A 23,682-nucleotide genomic window follows, 5' to 3' on the forward strand; every position below is an offset into this window, starting at 1 on the left:
AAGGCATAGTGCAGAGAACAGAGAACTCCTGGTTCTCCCTGGCAGTTCTAGTCCAGCGCCGCCCCCATCCCCTGCCCTCCTCACCAGGCCGTCAGACTCCTCAGGGATCACCTTTTCCAAGGACATTTTAACCTAGGGTCCACAGTTCCCTAGAACTTCTGGGATTTCTTCCTTTTTTTTTTCACTTCCCTGAAAAATAACGCAGACTTTTATGTGTCTGTACTGAATGTGTATTTCATTTGAATATCCTAGGAGCCTAAAAAAGAATCACTAAAATCAGTTTCAAGGCCGCCATTTTCCAGGTGAGAAAACTGAGACCCCGAGAGGAAAATTAAGTTGGCCAAGACGGGATAAAGGATGTAGAACAAGATAACAGGTCCGACAAACTCTTAAGTGACTTCATCCCCCCTTAAACGCTTGGGCTTTACTGTGTGGCCCAGGCACTCAGGGGCATAGATACATATGTTATTTTGAACATAAATGTCTGCCCTCCCCTCCAGCTTATAGTCTCTGTTGGGAAATGCAGCTCTCAGTCCCAGCACAGGCAGGGATATTCCGGGTGTCAGAGGCAGTGAACTGTCAATACTGTGTGTGGCCAAGGCTGAAGTGGGGTCTCCTGGGAGGCAGGATGCAGGCTCAGCCACAGGAACGGGAGCAGCTTGTCAAAAGTGATGCTGGGTCCTCCTGTCTGTGACCACCCCCCAGCTGCCACCCCCGGCACACCTGCCATGTATAGCCTCACGCTTAATCCCTTCCGGGGCTGACCCTCCAGTTGCCTTGTGGCTCTAGGCGCTGGCTGTGCAGCTCAGGGCTGGGGCGGGGACTCTGGGGCACGAGCCCTTTGTGTCTGGAACTGTCTCTGAGGATCTCTGCAGTGAACCCATGTGAGGTCTTGGTGACTGTCCAGTCTCACCCTCTCATTTCTCGAAGTTTACAGATAATAGAACTGCCTGGCATGGGGGTGGTGGTGGTTAGCCAGGGTCACCAGACTTCTTAGTGCTGTGTCGACATTGGAACCTAGGTCTCCTGTGCGTTCCTTCCACCTGTCCCACCGCCTCACGCTGGCTGGGTTTTTTAATTCATCGCTGCTTCCTTGGAGGCATAGCAGCCAATGAAGGGTTCCTGAGGGTGAGAGATGGGTCCCGGGTGTGGCCCTGTCAGCCCCAGCAGAAGACAGCCGGGTTCCAGGGTCAGACGGTACGGCTGCTGGCTGCAGAGCATCTTACACCACATCTCCCGCTGGCATGTGTGTCCCTGTGGCTCGGATGCCACGTGACGCGGGAGGCAAGGACCCGCCTGCTGTTGGACATTGGTCTCCCCTCCAGGGCCTCCCAGGAGTGAGCAGGGCAGGTCTGAGTGGTGGTTTTCATCTAAGGTAGAAGAGCTGGCCCGCGAGCTTGTTTCTGCTCTAATCCCTGGTGATTTTTGTTCTGTTCCTCTAATCCAGATATTTGAGTCTCTCCAGATATTTACAGTTAAATCCCAGGACAGGAAAACTCCGCTGGGTCCCTGGCTCTGCTCCCGCCGGCACTGCTGAGAGCCAGGGCTGTGGAGGGCGACAGGGCTCCTGTCAGCGAACCCGGGCGTTTTATAGGCCCTGGGAAGGCAGCAGGGGTACAGAACTCTGTGCTCCACCCCTGGGTCTAGGAGTCAGCTGTGGGGGGACGGGGGCGAGGGTGCAGCACCCCTCTGAGCCCTGCTGTGCTGGGCTGATGGTCAGCCCGGGTTGCTGGTGCCGAAGCTGCAGGCGGTGTGTAGGGGGTGTGCTGGGGTAGTGGAGAGGGACGTTCCAGACGCCCAGATTCCCCAGTCCTACTCAGCGTTTTGTGTTTCTGCTGACCTAGGGGAACCTGGGGGGGAGGCTGACTGAGCTTGTCCACCCAAGCGACTTGTTCCTGCAGCGGTTGAGATTCGTGCCTCAAAAATGTTCTGAATGTATACAGGCCGTGGCCCTTTGGAGTGGTGCCCGAGCAGCTGAAAGCGTGCCAGTGGAATCCCTGAAGGCCAGGGGTCTGCGGCCCAGGGCACTGGCCCCTGGGGGAGGAGGAGTTGGGGCAGGGAGCCTTGTACCCCTGGGGTCTCTCGCTTGCTGCCCCGAGACAGAGTTTTCCGATAGAGGAGACTTGTTAGGGCTGTCCTGTTGTGGGGGAGGGGCCTGGGGGCCACTCTCCTTCCTGGAGCATTTGTGCCTCTTCCTGGACTGTGTCCTGATGCTGTCTCCCCAGATAGGGCACAGGAAGCTGCCCAACCTGTTCCTAAGGGGTCTGCGTGCCCCAACAGGAGCCACCTAGGCCTGGGCTCTCGGGGTCACCTGGGCGCTCGGGGACCCTGGAGCCAGGGCGGAGTCGTAGGGGTGGAGGAGTGAGCCTCTTTTCTGGGGCTGGTTGGCTTCGTGCCTGGGAGAGGTCATGGTCCCTCATTTGATCACACACAACCAAAAAAGCGCCCATGCCAGGGCCCCCAGAGTCAGCTTGGTATCTCAGCCTGGTCCTAAGGCATCTGGAACTTCTTTTAAGAGGGAGGGAAGGTAGATAAAATCAACTGGTCAAGTTTGCCGGCCTCCGGGGCCTACACAGTGTCTTGGGGGCGTTTTTCCTGGACCGAGAGGACTGGTCTCTGAGAGATGGGTCGTCGAGTCGCCCAGATGGATACTTGGACTGACGCAACCCAGATGACTTCAGAGCAAAAAAACTTCCTGCTGCTCTCTTCTCTCTATAAAATCATGTTTACACATATGTGTGTGCGCACATGCACACGTATACACACATGGGTCGACTGGGCCCGGAGCCCAGAGAGCAGCAAGGAGGGCGGGCACCAGACCAGATGCTTGCTCAGGGGTGGGGAGCGGGAGTTGGGCTGCTGCCCACGCGGCCCTTTCTCAGGGGGCCGAGGCACAGGCAGAGTGTCTGCATATAGATGGCTGTTGGGGCGCCGAGGAAATGGCTTGGAAAATGTCCTTATTGGGTATTTGCTGCTCCAGCTTTGTCGGGGTTAGGACCACGTGTGGGCAGATGGCTGGGCCTGCTTGTCGTTGCGGAGGGACTTCTTGAGCCCACCGTGCCTCGTGGAGCAGCTCCCTACCCTCCGTGTGCTCCACGCTGTGCCACGGACTAGATGAAAGCCTCACACAGCCCAAGTCGTAGGGGTGGGGTTCCCGTTTCATGGCAAGGGAAAGGGTACAGTTGGCATTACTCGGGAGTGGCAGGGCTGTTGGGCAGCCTCGAAGCTGCCATACTGAGCAGGCTGTCTCAAAGGGCACGTCGGCTTTGGGTTCCGTGAGGGCTTGTGTGGAGAAGGCACGATGCGTAAGTGGCTGGACCGTGAACGAGGGGGCAGCTTTTGGGGGTCCAGCACAGTATGCCACCAGTGAGCACCTTCCCTGGACCACAGCTCTGGGTCCTCCAGTCAGAGGTACTGCAGGCACGGGAATGTGCTGGGGACTGTACCACCTGCAGGCAGGTACTACCTCAGGCCCCCAAAGCCGCCTTCCTTCTCTGTCCTTGCTGTTCTCCGTTGCTTCTGAAGAATTCCTCTCTTCCCAGTCCTGCCTTTTCTGGAGTCTGGCATTTCAGCAGGGGGCTCCTTGGTCTGCCTTTGAGTCTCCTAACCATGTTCCTCCCCCCAACAAAGCAACAGACTGACCTCCTGCAAACTGTGCAGGTGGCCAGACGGAGCACACCTCACACTGTCTTCTCAGAAAATGTGGGGGGCACGGCCCTGGGCCAGCCTCCTGCGTGAGGAGCCTCATGGCCCAGCTGCGGGCTCAGAGCGCGCTGGGGGCTTCGAGAAGGCCTGGTGGCTGCTCTCCCTGCCTTTTGTAACATCTAAAGTCTGCCCCAGCCAAGCACTAACCAGGACCTGCTGTGAGCTGACGTCAGGGCACAGGGCCCCGCGGGCCGGCTTTGATGTTTCCCAGGCTCTATGTGGAGGCGCAGGGGGCTCTGAGTGGCAGTCTGGGAATGCAGCGTCTCTCACCACAGCTATGGGGCAGCCCCAGCCCCAGGAGGGGACACTGGAGGCCGAGCTGGGTCCTCTCTGAGTCACGCCATCTCTTCTCCCAGCTCAGATTGCTGTGGCCAGTGGTCTGTGGTTCCTACAACCCCACGGCCCCTTTGCCTCCATCCCACCCCCACCCCACCTGATTATTCCCCTCAAACTTCTCTGTTGTGGCTGCTCTGTCCCATCCAGGTCTTGGGAGTGGTCCTGGGCGTTGCAAAGTGGGGAGCTTACTAATGTTCTTAAAATGGGAGTTCTTGGGCAGAAAGGGTGAGCATGGTAATAATAATGGTAGTTGCCGTGTATTTACTGAGTTAGCTGTGTCCAAGACACTTCTGCCCAAGGTCAGACACCCCTAGTGTGACAGTCAGGATTTGAGCCAGACTGGTCTGATTCCAAGACTTAAGTCACGCTCCTCTGTGCGGGCAAGCCCCTGGCTCCGGAGAAGCTGAGCAGGGAACTGGGGCTTTGTCTGCACTTGGAGGCAGGTGATCTCTCTTTGACCCTTGACGAGCATCCTGGAGCTCTGGGTCTACGGTCCCATATTTTGTTAAGTCGCCTTCACAGAGGTCCCCGGGGGCTTCAGCTTGAGGCACCCATCTGTGTCATGAGAGGTGGTCAGGAAGGGTTCCAGACGCCACCATGTTCACAGCTCTTGCCCCACACTTCGTCTGAGGTTACCTCCGTTCAGCCAGGGGTCGCTGAGCACCTTTGTTCGCCTGGCGTTGTCTGCAAGAGGTGTGTCTACCTCTACCTGGCCACGGGGAGGGAGGTGGAATCACATAGTTCCAGGGTTGGTTTTGAGTTCCTGAGCGAGGCAGGGAAAAGCGTGGGGCTATGGCTTTGGTTCTGGCTCTGCCACAAATGAGCTGTTTGACCTCGGGCAAATCCCTTCATCTCTCTGGGCCTCGGTTTGCCCATCTGTCCTACCAAGGGGTTATACCAAGTTGCCCAGTAGGGGCCGGGCCACACTCCTCTGAGGTGTTTGGAAGTGAGTGGGGGGGTTGGGGTTGTCAGGCTGACTGGGGTGCTTAGCCCCAGTGCCCAGGGGGCTGATTTGTGAACTGCACAGTGGGTGGGATAAACCAGGCATGGTGAATTGTCCTATCTAGAGAGCCAACAGTACCCCAGTGAGAAGTAATGGGGGTGCTCCGAGCCGTGTATCTTGTGGGCTGGCCCCTCTAAGGATGCTGGGAGAAGAACCAACACCAGGGGCAGCCCCTCATCTGAACCCAGCCTTAGGGGGTCCTGAGATCCATTTCCAGTGGTTTGGGAGGGAATGGGCAGGACCACAGGCCTCTTTATTCCTGCCCTTGCTGGGAGCAGTTGGGCCAGAGGCAGAGCCTGGTCCTTCATGTAGCAGCCCCAGGTGGCCCATTTCTTCCCGGAGAGGCAGCACGTCCTTTTCTGGGTGTCACCCACCGCTGGCAGGCGGCTGGTCTTCCAGACCCAATAGCTCTGGGCCTCTGCAGGGCACCCACGTGGGCCAGGAACAAAGCCCAGTGTGTTATTCCTGCTGCCGTAACCATGCCACCTGCTCGGCCCTGCCCTCCATCTCCCCAGCACAACACAGCCTTCTCACTCTTGCTTTTGTTCTCACTGGCTGTGGTTCCACCTTTGGTGGCAGGGCCTCTCTTCTCGGAGGGTGTCGCCCTGGTCATGGCCAGAGCTGACTGTAGCCATGCAGGAGGGGTGATGGATTCAGGGGAAAACCTGGAAGCATGTTGGCTCACCTCTCAACTTAGCACAGAAAGGCCAGCTGTGGCCACAGATAACATTCTTAGGGATAAAGAGTGGGAAGGGGGGGGTGGCCCTGGCATATCTTTGGGAATAGCCCTAGTTCTAGAGAATATTGGCTTCTCCTTAAAGGAGTGGGTTCTCCCAAAGAAGCCCCTGGGGAACACTGGGCTGCACAGTTCAAAGCGCCCCCCCTTGACCTGTGGAACCTTAGTGGGTGGGTGGGTGCCAGTAATCCTTCTGAGATGCTCTTTGGATCATGATTTAATTTTGCTCAGCATCCTGGATTCTGTAGAAGGTGGGGAGGGTTGTCTGCTAATAATCTCCCCTCCTTCTCAGCCCAGCATCGAGACCTGCTATGATCTGGTCCCGCAGGTCTGAGGCCCTCTTCCTCTAGGGGGCCTCCCATGGACCACGATGTCCGCCCCAACCCTGGGGGCTCCCTTCCTCTTCTGCGCTCTAGAGGCACTGACTTCCCACACCTTTCGTTTGGCATGAGTTTCTCCATGGCCTGTGTAATTATCCTGTGTCCCCCTCTAGGCTGGCGTCCTGCGGAGCGTCCAGCACAGTTTGAAAGTTCCTCAGTGTACATCTGTCACTTGTGGTCTCATGAGCCTTCTCACCTCCACGTGCTGGATGCCTCGTGTACACAGCCCCTCCTCCTGTGCACAGGGTGATGGGTGACCTGTGTTAGGACAGTGGCCGCAGCTCTTCTTGACCCTGCCTCGCCCATATCCTCCCTGCAGGTGCCCAGGCAGCCATCGTCTTCATCAAGGAGCCATCCTCCCAGGATGCACTTCAGGGGCGCCGGGCCCTGCTCCGCTGTGAGGTGGAAGCCTCAGGTCCGGTCCATGTATCCTGGCTGCTGGACGGGGCCCCTGTCCAGGACACCGAGCGGCGTTTTGCCCAGGGCAGCAGCCTGAGCTTCGCAGCTGTGGACCGGCTGCAGGACGCAGGAGCCTTCCAGTGCGTGGCTCGGGACGAGGCCACCGGAGAGGAGGCCCGCAGTGCCAATGCCTCCTTCAACATCAAATGTGAGAACCGGGGTGTGCCTTCCCCCCGCCGGACCCCCAACTCCCAAGCCCTGTGGGACCCCTCCTTTCCCTCAGCTTTTCCCATTTCCAGTTGAACGGGGCAGGCAGAATGCAGTGTGAGGTCTGCTCTTTCCACTGTGTGGATAAAAGGAAGTTCAAGTTTTAATTTTTTCCAAATTTTTTCAAATCTTGGACCATTTGTCTGCTGGGTGCTTCTGCAAATGGCAAGAGCCGTGACGCAAAGTGGCCAGGTGTCAGGCTTGATCTGCCAGGGATGAGGCAGGAGCTCGGTCTCTGGTGGCCCGTCTGTAGCCCTGGCCTCAGCTTCGTAGGCCTTCTCTGCGCTGTCTCTCGGCTCAGAGCCTGTCCCCATCGTTTCCTGCTCGGCCTCCTTCCCCTCCGCCTTCCCACACATGCTCTGCTCTGCCGCTCACTCTGCAACTGTGGCCTCTGCTGCAGGGATCGAGACTGGTCCTGTGGTCCTGAAGCATCCAGCGTCGGAAGCCGAGATCCAGCCACAGACCCAGGTCACTCTGCGCTGTCACATTGATGGGCACCCTCGGTAAGGAGCCAACTTTGAAGGTGGGGATGGAGAGGGTTATTCTAGACAGGCAGGGGTGTCTCCCCAGATCCTGGACTCTGTTCAGATGCACCTCACTTCCTTCTGTAAACACCTCTGCCCCTGGTAACCTGAGGGGCAACGCTGTGCTACGGAGTGACCCTGGATTCTAGGAGCTGAGGGATCTAGAATCTCAACCTGATTCTGCCCCTGAAGTGCTGTGTGCCCTTGTGCAAGTCACTTGCCCTCCCTAGGCCTCAGTTTCCCCATTTGTAAACCGAGGGGTCTAGCCCTGACCCTCTGATTCTGTATCCCGTCCACTGGCCCCCTGAGTACCCCTGTCTCCCTGGTGCTGACCCCCTGGCCCCGCAGACCCACCTACCAGTGGTTCCGAGATGGGAACCCTCTCTCCGAGGGTCAGAGCAACCACACCGTGAGCAGCAAGGAGCGGAACCTGACCCTCCGGCCAGCCAGCCCCGAGCACAGTGGCCTCTACTCCTGCTGTGCCCACAATGCCTTTGGCCAGACCTGCAGCAGCCAGAACTTCACCTTGAGCATTGCAGGTGAGCCTGGGATGGGGATGGGGATGGAGAAGGTGGGGCAGGGATGGGAGGCTCACTCTGCCTGTTCACGTGCCTGTGCTTCCCCTGCCCAGATGAGAGCTTTGCCAGGGTGCTGCTGGCGCCCCAGGACGTGGTAGTGGCAAGAAACGAGGAGGCCATGTTCCACTGTCAGTTCTCAGCCCAGCCCCCGCCGAGCCTGCAGTGGGTCTTTGAGGACGAGACTCCCATCACTAACCGCAGCCGGTAAGGCATCTGGCAGGGGGCCTTGGAGTGCGGTGGTACAAGTTGTGTACTGCACAGTGCATTCTCGGATGCAAGTCCTATCACAGACTTCACAGATCTGGACATGTATTACTTCAGATTTCCGGCAGATGGCAGTAGAATGTCTTGCTGTTACTAAATGAGCCCGACAAAGGGAAGAGTCTCCAGGAAGGGCATCTTTCTCCAGTTCCCACGAATGACACTGTGTGGGCTAGTGGTGGCTCTCCTTCTTTCCCCCTCCCTTCCTTCCCACATGTCTTCTCGGGTGGAAGGACATGGGACCAGGGTGATGACAGTCTGGATAAGACAGCAAAGACAGCTTCCACACACGTATACATACATGCATACACACGCATGTGTTTTGGAGGAAGTAAATACTTCTAGAAAGTACTGCTGGGAAGTGCCAGCCCCTCTCTAGGGACTTTTGTCCTCGCCCAGGCCCTATGAGAGCAGAGCGCACCTTTGTGGGGCCAGGTAGGGATGGCCATGATCTTTGGGGTTGTGGTTCCCTAGGCTGGAGGCTTGGATCCCATCTGACTTCCGCCCTGAGGAGATCACCTTTGGTCCGTCTGCTCTGGCTGCGGGGCTTCTGACTGCTGGAGCTGGCGGCCTTACCAGCAGGCTTGTCTTGACCCCGGGGGAGGTGGCCCCTCTGTCTGTACAGTTGCACGCTGTTGATGACTTTCTGTCTCTCACTTAAGCACTGTTCCTTGCCTCGCCGCTCCAAAAGCCAAGACTCATATACTTGGAGCACACGCGTGCGCACATACATGAGCGAATGTGCGCGTGCACACGCACACACACGTACACACACGTACACACACTAATGTGGCGTATCAGCCTCCTCCCTGGCCTCTTCCTGGCTGATACCATCTTACATCTCTGACCTTTGTGGGATGGGGTCCCCTCCAGAAAGAGGCCTGTGGGCCACGTCTTCCAAATAGCACTCTCTCCCCTCCGCAGGCCCCCACACCTCCGCAGAGCCACGGTGTTTGCCAACGGGTCCCTGCTGCTGACGCAGGTCAGGCCCCGCAATGCTGGGGTCTACCGCTGCATAGGCCAGGGGCTGAGGGGTCCTCCCATCGTCCTGGAGGCCACGCTGTACCTGGCAGGTGTGTCCCTGGGTCTGGGGTGCTGAGACGGGAGCTGCCTTTCACATGTTGGCATGTAGCGATACAGTCTCCTGCTTCCACTCAGAACAGCTTGGAGGGCAGAGGGAGGACGAGGATGCTGGGGTAGGAAGAGGGCATGCTGAGGGTGATAGGGGCGGGTCTGTGCTGGAAAGCACCCCAGCTTGCTGGGAGGACATCAGATACCCTGACACACACAGTAATCGGGCTATTTCCCACCTGCTCACATCTCTGCAGAGATTGAAGACATGCCACCATTTGAGCCACGGGTGTTCACAGCTGGCAGCGAGGAGCGTGTGGTCTGCCTGCCCCCCCAGGGTCTGCCGGAGCCCAGGGTGTGGTGGGAGCAGGCAGGAGTCCGGCTGCCCGCCTATGGCAGAGTCTACCAGAAGGGTCACGAGCTGGTGTTTGCCAGTACTGCGGAGAGCGATGCTGGTGTCTACACCTGCCGTGCAGCCAACCTGGCGGGTCAGCGGCGACAGGATGTCAACGTCACCGTGGCCAGTGAGGACCCTTGCCCTGATCATTGAGACGAAGGGGAGGGGAGCCCAGGTCCCAGGAGGTCTCGGGCTCCGGGTGTAATGGTCAGAGGCTTCCTTGGTGCTCACTTGAGTCCCTCTTAGCTTTGGGTCCTGCAGGCTTAGAAATCAATCAGCTGCTGGGAGGTGACATTGGAGTGGACAGTAGAGAGCCAGGCATGAAGGTTAGCGTGACAACCCTCACAGAAAAATGGTCTGCTGGCTTCAGAGGAAGAAGCAATGAACTGGAGTCTAGAGACGCTGGCCCCACTCTGTCCCCATTGCACAGAATGACTGTGGGTAGCAAGTTACCTGCCTTGCTAGGGCTCAGTCTTGTCATCCATAAAATGGGGCTAATAATCCACTACCTACCCTGCAACCCACTGCCTACCCTATAAGATGGTTGGAAAGATGAATGAAATAGAAAGAAAAAGATTTTCGGTTTTGGGAAGGTGATAGTGAACAAACTTCTAAGTGATTATTATTTTACTTGTTATGCTTTCTAAATTTCTACAATGAGCATACTGTTTGTGAAATAAGAGGAGGGGAAAGCACTAAATATTATAATAAATGAATAGAATGAAAGTGCATGTGATAAAGACCTATGTACCTTTGCTACAGGCATAGAGATTTTATTTCCTTTTTTCTTTTTCCATTCCTGTTCTAAACCTTTATGATAGTTTAAAAAAGTGCATAAGACAAACCCTTACACACAGACACACAGTTTTGCAACCTGCTTCTTCCACTTATACCTCTACGTCTTTTCAAATGGGTACATTTCAAAAATGCAAAAAGATTTCGAATGTGGAAAGGGCTTTGTAAATTTGAAGTTGTGACAGCACTTCCTGTTAAGATACTGAAACCTTGGAGACCTGCTCTCTTGTACTCAGGTATCTGGTTCAGTGGGGAAGCCGCAGCACACAGGTAATGACGTGCTCAGGACACTTCCCCAGCGACATACAGACAGATGCAAGCAGCGACAGTCAGCCTTTCTCCAGTCTGGGTCTGTAGATCACCCATTTTGTTGGGGGTGCTTTAAAAAATGTAGAATCTGGGACCCCTGTCCAGATCTCCTGACCCAGACTCTCTGGAGAAGAGGGTTTAATAAGTGCTTCAGGTGATGTTTACACATGCTGAAGGGGGAGAAGGCTGGCTTTGGTCAGCCATTCGACTGGCACTGCCTGAGCCATGCCCTGTGCCCTGCACTACACTGAGAGGCTTGTGCAGTTGGAGCGTGTGCCTGACGCACGCAGGGCTGCGTGAGGTGTGCAGGGGTAGGGTCTAGAGGAGGGAGAGCAGAGGAGGGAGAGCTCCGTGGCTGCATTCCGTCAACAGATTTATTGAGTGCAGTCATTGTACTAGGCACTGTTCCCAGTCCTGGGAATGCAGCAATGGACAAAGCAGAGACAAAAATCCCTCCCCTTGTGGGATTCATAGTCTAGTAGGAGCGACAAAGCAAATAAGAAAAACAGTTGTTGAGTGAACAAGTAGATAATTTTAGGTGGCTGCAGAGCCATGAAGAAAAATAAAATAGGGTAAGTGACCGAGAGAGACACGAGGGCCAGGGGGGGTTGAGGGAAGACTTCCCTAGAGGGTGGCATTTGAGCTGATGGCTCAAGGAGGGAGCTGATGGCTTAAGGAGGGAGCCATGTTGCTAGGCCCTGAGACAGAAGTGGGCTTGTGTGTTGGAGGGGCTGCGTAGCTATGTGGCTCGAGTTGAATAAGAGGCGGTGAGTGTGGTCGAGGTTGTCTGGGACTAGATCACGTGGGACCGTGTAAGAATATAGGAAGGACTTTGGCTTTTATTCCAAGTCTATCAGTTATCTACGGCTGTATAAGAAATGACTCCAAAACGTGGCGGCTTGAAATAATAGTCATTGTTTCGCTTCTGATTCTGTGGCGAGGGTTCCATGGGACGGCTCATCGGCTCCAGGGGCTGTTGGCTGGGCTCGTGCACATTTGCAGTCAGCTGATATAGGTCAGCGGGTGGCTGGCTCTTCCCTGATGGCCTCGCTCACACGACTGGCAGTGGACATCGCCCAGGGTCTCTGGGTTGTCTTCCACATGGCTGCTCCAGCAGCCTAGCGCAGGCTTCCTCGCATGGAGGCTGGGTTCAGAGTATGAAAGTAGAAGCTGCAAGGCTTCTGAAGGCATTGGCTTAGAAAGCACACAGCGTCACTTCCACTGTTGGACAAGGCAAGCCACCCAGATTGCAGGCAGTAGAGACACAGACTTCACCTCTTGATGGGAAGCTGGCAACATCACGTTACAAAGAGATGGAAAGGGATGGGAGGACAGTTGACAACCATCTTTGCAAACAGTTGGCCATGCGTACATGAAGTCGGAGGATAGAAAGCCCTTGAAGGGTTTTCAGTTGGAGAGGGACATTTTCAAAAGATCACTCTGGCTGTTCTGAGAAGACTAGAATGTTAGAGGCAAGAGTCAAAACGGGGAGACCAGTTAGGAGATGACTGTAATTGTCTAGGAGAGAGGGTTAAGGGGCTTTGAACAGAGGTGGTAGCGGAGGAGGTGAGAGGTGGTCAGATTCAGGATATGTTTTGGAGCTAAGGTAGATAGGATTTGTGTAGAATGAGTGTGATGGTGGGGAATGTAGAGTGTACAGAGAAGTCAAGGCTTGACTTTTGACTTCTGCAATTGCTGGATAGTGGTGATATTTACTGAGATGGGAAAGCTGGGATGAGCAGATGTGGGGGGAAATCAGGTGTTCTCTTGCACATCTAAAGTTTGAGATGCCTGTTGCATAGCCAGTGGGAGGGAGATGCCAGTAGGCAGTTGGGTTTGCAAGTCTGAGGCTCATGGGGGGGACCTCATGAGTCAGGGTGCAGGTTTGCGCATCGTCCACTCATGGCGTTGAAGGCTGTGGGCTGGATGAGATCATCCAGGGAATGGGTGTGGCTAGAACAACAGATCTGAGGCCTGAGGCTTGGAGCATGATGGTGTAACAGAAAGCGCAAGGGTTGTGGAGTCATGCAGACCAGAAGAACAGAATTTCAATCCTCTCTCTCTCGTGTGTTATTTAATTACCACTACTTCTGAATCTCTATCTTCTTAGCTGTAAAATGGGCATAGGAATACATACCTTGGGGGTTTCTTGTGACCATTAGCTAAGATAATGTTCAAAAGGTGCTGACCCGTAGGCCTTCACTAAAGGGTAGTTGCTACAGTTATTACCGGAGCAGACAAGGGTTTCCGAACTCAGGGCCTCGTGGGGTATTAGAATTTCTTGGGATTTGATCCTTTGGTTTTACAAACATGTTCATCCACCTTCACTGTCCCTTCGCTCTAGCTGTGCCCACATGGCTGAAGAAGCCTGAAGACAGCCAGCTGGAGGAGGGCAAGCCAGGCTATTTGCACTGCCTGACGCAGGCCACGCCAAAACCCACAGTCATCTGGTACAGAAACCAGATGCTCATCTCGGAGGTGAGAGTGAGGGTGGCTGCGGCTGGGGGGGCAGAGCCCCCTCCCACTGCTCCCCTCCGAGCTGACCTCCCGAGGCTGCTCCCAGGACAATGTTGGTAGGGGTTCAGGCCAAGACCTCTCGTGGTCACGTCTTGTGTGCTGCAGGACTCGCGGTTCGAGGTCTCCAAGAACGGGACCTTGCGCATCAACAGTGTGGAAGTTTACGATGGGACATGGTACCGCTGCGTGAGCAGCACGCCAGCCGGCAGCATTGAGGCCCAAGCCCGTGTACAAGTGCTGGGTGAGCTGGCATGCGAGGGGACGGTGCTTTGCCTGGCGGGCAGGAGAGTGAAGGGGAAGGAGCAGCAGTGTTCAAGATCTTCAGTCCTGCCCCGGCCTCTCTAGCTGCCTCAATTCCTCCTCTTTCTACCTACCCGCCCTCTCTCTACTGAAACAGAAAAGCTGAAGTTCACACCACCGCCCCGGCCGCAGCAGTGCATGGAGTTTGATAAGGAGGCCACAGTGCCCTGCTCAGCCACAGGCCGAGAAAAGCCCACTATTAAGTGGGTACGAGCAGGTGGGTACTGCGTAGGCACGGGGTGGGGGGTGGGCAGGGCCATCTGCTGGTCAGATGTGTGCATGTCTGAGGACAACCTGAGTGCCCAGTGCCATGCCAGGAGCTGAGGGGACAGACAAGAAGTGGAGGGCCAGTTTATATTCCAGTTAGGAAGAAAAGAGCCAGACCCAAAAGAAATCAGATGATAGCATTAGACTCTATATAAGTGGACTCGAGACAACACGTGATTGGATTGGGCCAGACAGGGCTATAACGTCCTCCCTTCTCCCTTTTCAAAACAGTCATCCTTTCCCATGTAAAAGTACCCTCGGCTCCTTTAGAACATTTTGGGAGGAAAAATAAAAAGCATAATCCTACCATCCATCATCTCTGGGTGTGTGCCTTTTTCTATGTGTATCTTTCTGTTTTTACAAAGTGATTTTATTGTACGTTTTCACTTAATGTACTTATTGTACATTTTCACTTATTAAATTTACATGAGTAAGTCATGCTTACGCTAAAAAAAGAAGATGCAGATAACTATGTAATTTTATATCCTTTTTTACTTAACATTATCAAGCATTATGCTATGTTTTTGTACATAAACATTGGTTTTGATGATGGTGATAATATTCCAATGATTGAATTCACTATAATTTACTCAAATATTCCCTAAACGTTAGAGATTTGTTGCTAGCCATCCTCCTTCTCTCCCTCCCTTTCTCTCTCTGTCTGTCTTTCTCTTTCTTTTTATTGCTATAATAAACATCTTTAAGCCAAAGATTTTTCTGGATTTGGGTTTGTTTCCTTTGGGAAAGATTCCCAGAAATGGAATAATTATGTATAAAAGGGTATGCCCATTTTTACAACCCTTGATGCGGATTGCCAAATTGTTTTTTAAAGGGCTGGGACGGTTTTTACATTCCCATGAACAGTGGGAGTTAGGAGGGTTGTCAGTTGTGAGGAGAAAGTGGGCTCTCTCTGCTCAGGTGGTCTGGGGGAGTTTTCTCTGGAAGGTGGGGCTCAAACTGGATCTGGTGCCTGGGATGGTGGCAGAGAGCAGGGCTCGGTTCTGGGAGTGAGGAATGACAGACAGTGAGGATGAGACCAAGGCAAACTCAAGGCCGAGTCAGAAGTCCAGTGTGGCTTCTGCGCAGTGGAACATTACACAGGGCAGTAGAAGGAGGTGAGACTGACAAATCGGGAAAGAAGTAAGTAACAGGGTCTCCCAGTGCCTGGCTCGGAGTTGAGACTTTGTCGTGGGTAGTGAGGAGTGAAGACATGTTTTTGAGTGGAGATGAGTGACTGAGGCATTGCCAGCCAGCCACCTGTATGATTGCTCAGTCCCGTGATTTCCCTTTGTCGCCCCTGCAGATGGGAGCAGCCTCCCAGAGTGGGTGACGGACAACGCTGGGACCTTGCATTTCTCCAGGGTGACCCGCGATGATGCTGGCAACTACACTTGCATCGCCTCCAATGGGCTGCAGGGCCAGATCCGGGCCCATGTCCAGCTTACTGTGGCAGGTGCGACCGTGGCAGGGCCCTGGGGGCAGGGCTGGCAGGCCCCGTGGGGCAGCAGCCTGTCCCCTGACAGCCCCATTGCTCACTGCTCCCTGCCCCTCACCGGGCTCTTCCCATCCAGTTTTCATCACCTTCAAGGTGGAGCCTGAGCGCACGACCGTGTACCAGGGCCACACAGCCCTATTGCGGTGCGAGGCCCAGGGGGACCCCAAGCCACTCATTCAGTGGAAGGGCAAAGACCGCATCCTGGACCCCACCAAGCTGGGACCTAGGTAGGGCCGTCTCACCCCCACACCCACCTGACCTCTCCTGCAGCCCAGTCTCCTCAGGAGCCGGCGAGGTGGGCAGCACTGTGGCTTCTCTCCTGGCAGGATGCACATCTTCCAGAACGGCTCCCTGGTGATCCATGACGTGGCGCCGGAGGACTCGGGCCGCTACACCTGCATTGCAGGCAACAGCTGCAACATCAAGCACACAGAGGCCCCCCTCTACGTCGTGGGTATGAGCTGGGGACTGGGAGTGGTAGGACCAGACTTCTTTCTTATCTTTGTACTCCTCAGCCCCTGTACACAGAAGGCACTTAAACCATTCTTGGGGTGTGGGTGGGATTCAGCTGTGTCCCCTCGGCCGTGCCACGGCGCAGCCATACGTTTCCTGGCTTAGAGCTGGGTTGTTTCTTCATTCTCCTGCAGCTGGGGTGTGTATGCATGTTGTGCGTGTGGGTGGGAGGTGTGTGCTTGTTCTATAATGCTTTCTCTCAGGTCTCCTGCAGCAACCCATACATCTCCCTGGGTGGGCGGAGAGGGGATCAAATCAGGATGCGTTAACACAGGTTCCTTTGTCCTGGAGGCCCAGAGAGGATGATGTGTCAGGTAAAAGTCCCTGACTAGGGTCGGGGACTTGAGGTTTGGGTCTGGCCTCTCCTGCTAACCTGCCATATGCCCTGACAGGTACATGCTACTTCCTTTCCAGGGCTTGTTTCTCCATCTGTAAGATGGGAACGGTTTAAATGAGAAGTTCTCACATTTTTTTAGTTTAGCAACAGACCTGTTTTTTGGCAAGAGTACGATGTGGGACTTGAGCTGGATAACAGTGAGGTGACAGGCCCCTTGGAACCACTGGGTATGTGTGGGAGTTAGGGGATCATGCATCGTCTCCCTTTGGGCCTCTCTCCCACAGTTCCCCTAACTTGCTCCATGAGACCCTAGGCCACTGAAATCCCCTAGACTAGAAGATCCCGTCTACTCACGTTTCTTGAAGAACCTGCTCTGATCTGGACAGTGTGTGGGATTCTAAACCAGAAGTTCCCACATGCTGCTGTTCAGGGCCTGACTCATGGAATCAAGTCGCTTAAGAAGCTTCTTAACAAACTGGGTGTGTGGTGGGTCCTCAGCAGGTGTGGTTTGTATGTATGTCCCTGGCCTGGTGTTTGGATGCACAGCCAGCTTGGGAGTCACTGGCCTCCCCTCCTTCAGAGCTCCCTATGTCCTTGGTGGGGCCTGAGGCCCCCCTTGTTAAAACCCGTGACGGTGGTGACCCCCGCCCCCCAGGTCTCTCTGGTTTGGTCAGGCAGGCCGTCAAAGGCCTGGGAGGCTGTCACGTGTGGGGTGTGCAGGAGCTGGTAGAGAAGGAAGGCTGGGTTTGCTTCCCGGGCCCTGCCCAGACCTCTGTGTCTCTCTCAGACAAGCCTGTGCTGGAGGAGTCGGAGGGCCCGGGCAGCCCTCCCCCCTATAAGATGATCCAGACCATTGGGCTGTCGGTGGGCGCCGCCGTGGCCTACATCATTGCCGTGCTGGGCCTCATGTTCTACTGCAAGAAACGCTGCAAGGCGAAGCGGCTTCAGAAGCAGCCGGAGGGCGAGGAGCCAGAGATGGAGTGCCTCAACGGTGAGGGGCTGCCTGGTGGCGGAGGGCGGTGGTGCGGAGCGCGGGCGCGGAGCGCCCTCCTGCGGCCGTGGCGGGGAGAGCTGTGGCTCTGGAGGAAGTAGGCAGCCGTGGAGCGCTGGGTCTTGGAGCTGCAGGCTGCTGGGACCAGAGCTGCCCCACCCCCCGCTGGAAGCCTGCAGTTGGCGGATTCCCAGGGCCTTGGGCTTTTGAGAAACCTGGCTTAAGACTTCCTCATTGGAGCCTCTTGGGCCAGCTTCCTGTGTTTCCCTGCCTTCTCCTCACTGCAGCATGAAGCCACAGATATAATTAGTGTATACATGTTTCTGTTGCACATCTTGTCTACCTCCATGAGTCTTTGAGTTCCCCCAAGGGCAATCTGTCTGTCTCCCTCCTCCTACCCTCCGTCTCCTCCAACTGGAAGCAGCGCCCTAGGGGCATTGCTGAGTCTCCCCTAAAAGCTGAGGTGCTCAGGAGCGGGGCCTGAGTCTCCCTTGTGATTTCCTCTTTTGCCTGTTAAGGGCTTTGCCCGGAGGAGGCACTATGAAAGCAAATACCCTTATGTTTGGAGATGTCGAGGGACTGGTCCTTCAGATGAGACTGGGACAATTTGTTCCATTTCAGAGGTTGCAATCAGCTGCGTCAATTAAGTGGTCATCCTGTAAAGGATACCTGTCACCCTCACCTCTGGTCCCATTGGTTCATCAGTTGGATGGCTCTTTTGTGTGGTACACTGGGGATTAGACACATTTGGTGGAAGTGGCGGCTTGGGGGAGAAAACTGAGGTCCCCATGCTGGCCTGAGTATCACGTCTCATCTTCACACTCCCCTGTGCCCCTTCTTCCCAGGTGGGCCTTTGCAGAATGGGCAGCCCTCAGCGGAGATCCAAGAGGAAGTGGCCTTGACCAGCTTGGGCTCCGGCCCCGTGGCCACCAACAAACGCCACAGCACAAGTGATAAGATGCACTTCCCGAGGGCCAGCCTGCAGCCCATCACCACACTGGGTATGTTACAACCCTGCTTACCCGTAGGCCACCAGTTCTGTCTTGAGGCTAGGTTAGGGCTGGTGGCCCTGAGGTCCCCGAAACCTTAGAGATGCAGGGGAGCATAGGGGGGATCTAGTCCCCAGTGCCCGTGGTTCACACCCCTCCTCCACAGCTTTTGTCATTCCTGTGTGTTATTGATTTGATGTTTTCTTTAGATTTTTTTTTTAAACTTTAAAGTTAGCTTTGTTCTAGGAGAAAAATGTGAGAAATGAGGGATTGGTGCTAGTTACATTTTTTCTGAGCATACATTAAAACATAACCCTGAAGACGTTTGTCATGAGCCACCTAAAACTCATGCAGACCACCCTTTGGGACACTGTGAATGTTAATCCCACCCCTTTATTTTACTGCTGGGCACTTGAAGCCCAGGGTGGGAGGAGAAGGGGTTTGCTCAGGGTCCCACAGCAGAACTAGGGCGCGGCCCAGTCCAGGTGTGTGTGTGGGGGGGGTTGCAGCAAGGACCCCACTATGTGACAGAGAGAAGTGAGGTGCCTTCCCAAGTCAGGGCTTCCTCTGCCTGGGTGCAGGCAGCTGGCTGACTCCGACCTGTCCCCACAGGGAAAAGTGAGTTTGGGGAGGTGTTCCTGGCGAAGGCGCAGGGCTTGGAGGAGGGGGTGGCAGAGACCCTGGTGCTTGTGAAGAGCCTCCAGAGCCGCGACGAGCAGCAGCAGCTGGACTTCCGGAGGGAGTTCGAAATGTTTGGGAAGCTGAACCATGCCAACGTGGTGCGGCTCCTGGGGCTGTGTCGGGAGGCCGAGCCCCACTACATGGTGCTGGAGTATGTGGACCTGGTATGCTGCTGGCAGGGCTCTGGGGGTCTTGGACAGCGCAGTGCCCTAAGGGGGGTGGTGGAGGGGTCACCGTGGAAACCTCGTCTCATGTGGGCTCCGCTGAGACCTTGGCCTGCCTGCTGTTGCCACCTTGAGATGCTCAGCCTCCTGCCCACCCCCCCACCCCAGCTCTCCCACACCTGCCTTTCCTTGATGGCACCCCGTCTTTGCTGCCTGCCAGCCTTGTGTCTGGGGGTTGGTTCCGAGTTCTTCCCGGCATTACTCTACACACGGCGTGGACACTTTCTAGGTCTTCTCCCCTGACTCTGGTTTTCTTTGGTTTGTCATTTTTATTTCTCGCCAGGGCTTATCACCCCTTGAGAATAGACTTCTCAGGACCTGGCTTTCCTTCCTTCCTGGCATGCCGTACCGTGTGAGGCACCAGTGTTACCCCAGTTACCAGGCTTCTCTTTCCCCCCCACTTGTCAGGCCCAGATTTGCCGCTCACTCTCCATTCCGCTACTGACCTTGGCCTACTCCCCCTGGTCCTCAACCTTCTGCTTATCAAATCCCCCAGCTAGGGTGGGGGTGGGGCAGGAAGGGGAGGAGTAATCCTTAATCTTCTCATTCGAAGCGCTTATGAGTGCTTCGTATATGCTTCTGCTGCTGGGGTTCCCTCCTGTTTGTTTATGTTTATTAGATCATAAACCCCTGGAGGACAGAGGTCATGGGGGGGTTGTGTTTCCCTCTTTGCTCCCTGGGGGCAGGGGCTTTGGCACCTGCCTGTCTGGGGGCTCCCCTGAGGGTAGATATGACTCTCTTTCTGACTGAGACAGCTTCTAGGAGGCATCTCCTATGTATTTGTTAATTCCCATTGGACTTGCTCCATGGGAGGGGCATCCAGGTTGGGGTGGACATTCAGGTCAGGGCTTCTTACCACCTGCCGGGCAATGTGAGCACCTGCTTGGTTTGAGGCTTTGAACAGGATAGCTGGGCTCTGACCTGACAGAGATGCTTGGCTTTTCCCGCAGGGAGACCTCAAACAATTCCTGAGGATTTCCAAGAGCAAGGATGAAAAATTGAAGTCACAGCCCCTCAGCACTAAGCAGAAGGTGAGGACAGGGAGGGCGAGGTCCCCGAGGGTGGGCTCAGAGCAAGGGCTGTCGTTGTAACAGGTGCCACTGATGGAGTGCTCCCTGGGTTCCAGGCCCTCTGGTAAGTACTTTGCATGTGTTATCTCAGTGATCACAATAAACCTCTTAATATGTGTCACTATCCCCATTTTGTGGGTGGACAAACTGAGGTTTAAGAGGTTAAGTGACTTGTCCTCGATCACATAGCCCAAAAGAGGCTTTGTATTGCCACATTGCCTTCCTATAGAAGAGCTGCTCTTCCCCCGTGCAGCTGGGGCAGGACTTCCGCTCCCTGCAGCGAACACTGAGGTGGAGGGGCACCAGGGAACACATTCCCCGGAGGAGCAGCAAGCAGCCTGAGTGTCCAGGGGTCTGCAGGGCTGCGTGTGGCCCCGAGTGTGTTTCTTCAGCTTCTGAGTGTGGAAGACTGTCCTGTGAATGGGCTGCTGCGGTTCACCCATTATGGTTTTCGCACTTTCACTGTCACTGGTGCTGTAGGCTGCACAACCTTTCCTTGCTTTTGTCCTCCTGCCTTCTGGGCAGAGGGTTGCTCTGGGCTGGCTGGAGCCGCATGGTAGAGCAGATTGGGTTGCAACAGCAAAGAAAGGAAAGTTTGCCGACTCCCCGCTGGCCACATGGGATGATACCCACTGCGTGCCGCCTCTCCCTGCCCACAGCCTCCTCCCCTACCCTCCGAAATGGCTCCACCTCCTTCCCCGTGACTGGGCGCTCTGCTTCCCAGTTGACAGTGACATTACTTCATAAACCAATCACAGCTCAGGGCAGGTAGGCAGACACTGCTAGGGCCCTCCCAGGTGACCAGTCCTTGCCTTTTAGGTCACAGACCCTGGGGGCAAGGCAGAAAGGTGTGGCTGGTTGATCAGTCAGGTGTGTGGGACCCTGGCTGCCCCTGATCTCTTCGGAGAAGTGGCTCTGTGCTCTTCAGGCTGGCCTCCTCCTATTAGAGGTGAATTTACTAAGGCCCAGATAGGGCAAGTAACCTGGCATCAGGTCACCCAGAGCTGGCCTCCTGACACTGAGCCCCTACCTCCCTCTCTGGGAAGCTATAGGACAGGACGTGCTACGCCAGCATGGGATGTCAGAACTCCAGAGCTCACAAATTAGGACCTGCATGGAGCCAGCTAATCTTTACTGAGCCAGCCGTGGTCCTAAGGGACCTTGGAGACGCAAAAGTGAAACTGCCAGCCATCCTCGGAGCACTTAGGATCGAGTGAGGGAGCGAAAGCAAATGACGAAGCACCTGCCATACAGACTTCAGGTGCAACACAGAAAGCGCGTAAGAGACGTAAATGAAGAGACGTCGAAGCATTCGCTTCCTTTAGGTAGACAGACAGTGGTGGTTAACAAAGAGGGTTTCCTGGTAGAGAAAGCCATTTGTGTTAAGTTCTCAAGGTCAGGAAGTAGTTGAATGGCAGGAAGGGGATGGATTCAGGAGAGGCGAGTCAAGGTAGGTTTCTGTGGCCGGGACAGGGACATAGGCTGACAGGAAACCAGCTGCCCCCGTCACATGGCCTTAGGGACTGCATTTAGCTGACAGGCATGACCTTTGCTGCAGAGCTCTCCCACGCGTGGTGCCAGAGCATCTTAAATTTGATGGGGAGCTTCAATAAGTTGGGTGCCACCCTCCCCCAGGACAATATCTGCATCAGATGAGAGGGTGTGGGATTGCTTAAAAAAAAAAAAGTAGATTTCTGGACCATACCTCGCTCAGACTAGGGACTGAGGGTATCTGACAGTGGGGTGTGAGAACCTGCGGTTTTCAAACAACCTTTCCAGCCGATTCCTAAGCTCGTTCAAGTTGGAAGGGTCCTTGTGTAGGACAGTGGTTTTCAAATGTTTTTGGATTAGGATTCCTGATAAGAAATGCATTTTACATCATGACCCAGCACATGTGCGCGCACGCACGCACCGCGCACACACGCGCGCGCACACACACACACACACACACACAACTAAAATGAAACTTTCCCAATGCTATATTTGGTGCACTTGATATTTCCTATCCTACCGTGTTTCCCCGAAAATAAGACCTAACCGGAAAATAAGCCCTAGCATGATTTTTTCAGGATGCTCAGACTGTAAAATAAGCCCTACCGTATTTCCCCGAAAATAAGACCGGGTCTTATATTAATTTTTGCTCCAAAAGACGGATAAGGGCTTATTTTATATTACCAGCATCCTCAAAATCATGCTAGGGCTTATTTTCCAGTTAGGTCTTATTTTCGGGGAGACACGGTAGGAGAGGCAGCTGGCCTAGCACAAGGTGCAGCACACAGTAGGTACTCAACAAGTGTTCTTGTCTCCTTGTCTCTGATTGGGTGGTCTCTTTGCACTAGGTAACTTGCACTAGGTAACTCTCTGCCATTCCCATTCTCTTTTATTCCTATTTGAATTTCAGGAATTTAGAATAAGATTAACCATAACCTTTGAATAATCTGTGACATGCTCTCATAATTTGGTCCACACATATGTTTTTACTTATTTAGTTAGTTGTTTTTTAATGTGCTTTTTGGTCATATGTGTGTGTGCGCATGCATGCATGTGTGTTTTTGGTAAGTTTTTATTTTGATATTTCAAACTTAAAAGAGTCTGAGAACAGTTCAAGGAGCTCCTTACACACCCTTTATCCAGATTCAGTTGTTTGCATTTTGCCCCATTAGCTTTCTCATTCTCTCTGTAGGTATGTGTATTATTATTTTTCATGCATATTAAAATTATTTATTATTCAGTTACAGTTGACATTCAGTATTATTTTATGTTAGTTTCAGGTACACAGCACAGTGGTTGGACATTTATATAATTTATGCAATGACTCTCCTGACTAGTGTAATACCTACCTGGCACTATACGTAGTTGTTGCGACATTATTGATGAGATTCCCTGTGCTGTACGTTACATCCCTGTAACTATTTTGTAACTACCAATTCATGCTTTTTTTTTTTTCCGAACCGTCAGAGATAAGTTGGAGACGGACTTTTGACCTTTTGTAATCAGATATGTGTACAAATGATATCGGGTCTTGGTTTATATTTCCTTGATCACCGATGATATTGGTTTTTGGCCACATTCTTATTTTCATCCCTCTACGATTGCATTATCGTGGAATGCAATAGAAGGGGCGACTTCTCCCTTATGGACCCTGGGAATGCGTCTATATGCCAGAAGAAACATACAGCTGGCCTGTAACTGGTTAAATAATCTTCCACAGGTCACAGGGATCTCTTTGCATTTCTGTTTGCTTGGTTTTTATATACAAGGAAATGCTACAGGTCCCATGTGTCCCTTGGTGGTTGCTCCTAAAGTTTGGATAAGGCAACGGTGACAAAGGGGACATGGGTCTTTATTTTTCTTTATGCTCTTAAGAAGGCAGTCTTAATTATAAAAGCCAAAAAGTGGAGACAACCCAAAAGTCCATCAACAGATGAATGAATAAGCAAAATGTGCTGCATGCCTATAGTGGAGTATTATTCAGCCATAAAAAGGAATGAAATTCTGTACATGCTACAACATGCATGATCCTTGAAAGCATTATGC

The 23,682-nt window shown here is 54.0% G+C and overlaps 1 protein-coding gene across 1 annotated transcript in view; it reads left to right on the top strand.

Moving 5' to 3' along the window:
- The window catches only part of PTK7 (protein tyrosine kinase 7 (inactive)), a 58,041-nt gene that overhangs the window by 27,671 nt on the left and 6,688 nt on the right, over positions 1 to 23,682 (top strand). The window contains exons 2-17 of the mRNA XM_033102898.1: positions 6,480 to 6,767; positions 7,227 to 7,329; positions 7,699 to 7,889; positions 7,982 to 8,132; positions 9,114 to 9,262; positions 9,518 to 9,784; positions 13,106 to 13,239; positions 13,384 to 13,519; positions 13,676 to 13,795; positions 15,149 to 15,298; positions 15,417 to 15,567; positions 15,667 to 15,794; positions 16,978 to 17,181; positions 18,027 to 18,182; positions 18,783 to 19,015; positions 20,026 to 20,106. Coding sequence (XP_032958789.1) covers positions 6,480 to 6,767; positions 7,227 to 7,329; positions 7,699 to 7,889; positions 7,982 to 8,132; positions 9,114 to 9,262; positions 9,518 to 9,784; positions 13,106 to 13,239; positions 13,384 to 13,519; positions 13,676 to 13,795; positions 15,149 to 15,298; positions 15,417 to 15,567; positions 15,667 to 15,794; positions 16,978 to 17,181; positions 18,027 to 18,182; positions 18,783 to 19,015; positions 20,026 to 20,106 — 2,642 coding nt within the window. The remainder of the gene's footprint in view (positions 1 to 6,479; positions 6,768 to 7,226; positions 7,330 to 7,698; positions 7,890 to 7,981; positions 8,133 to 9,113; positions 9,263 to 9,517; positions 9,785 to 13,105; positions 13,240 to 13,383; positions 13,520 to 13,675; positions 13,796 to 15,148; positions 15,299 to 15,416; positions 15,568 to 15,666; positions 15,795 to 16,977; positions 17,182 to 18,026; positions 18,183 to 18,782; positions 19,016 to 20,025; positions 20,107 to 23,682) is intronic.

The sequence above is a fragment of the Rhinolophus ferrumequinum genome, chromosome 3, assembly GCF_004115265.2.
Source record: "Rhinolophus ferrumequinum isolate MPI-CBG mRhiFer1 chromosome 3, mRhiFer1_v1.p, whole genome shotgun sequence".
In the NCBI taxonomy this organism is placed as follows: domain Eukaryota; kingdom Metazoa; phylum Chordata; class Mammalia; order Chiroptera; family Rhinolophidae; genus Rhinolophus; species Rhinolophus ferrumequinum.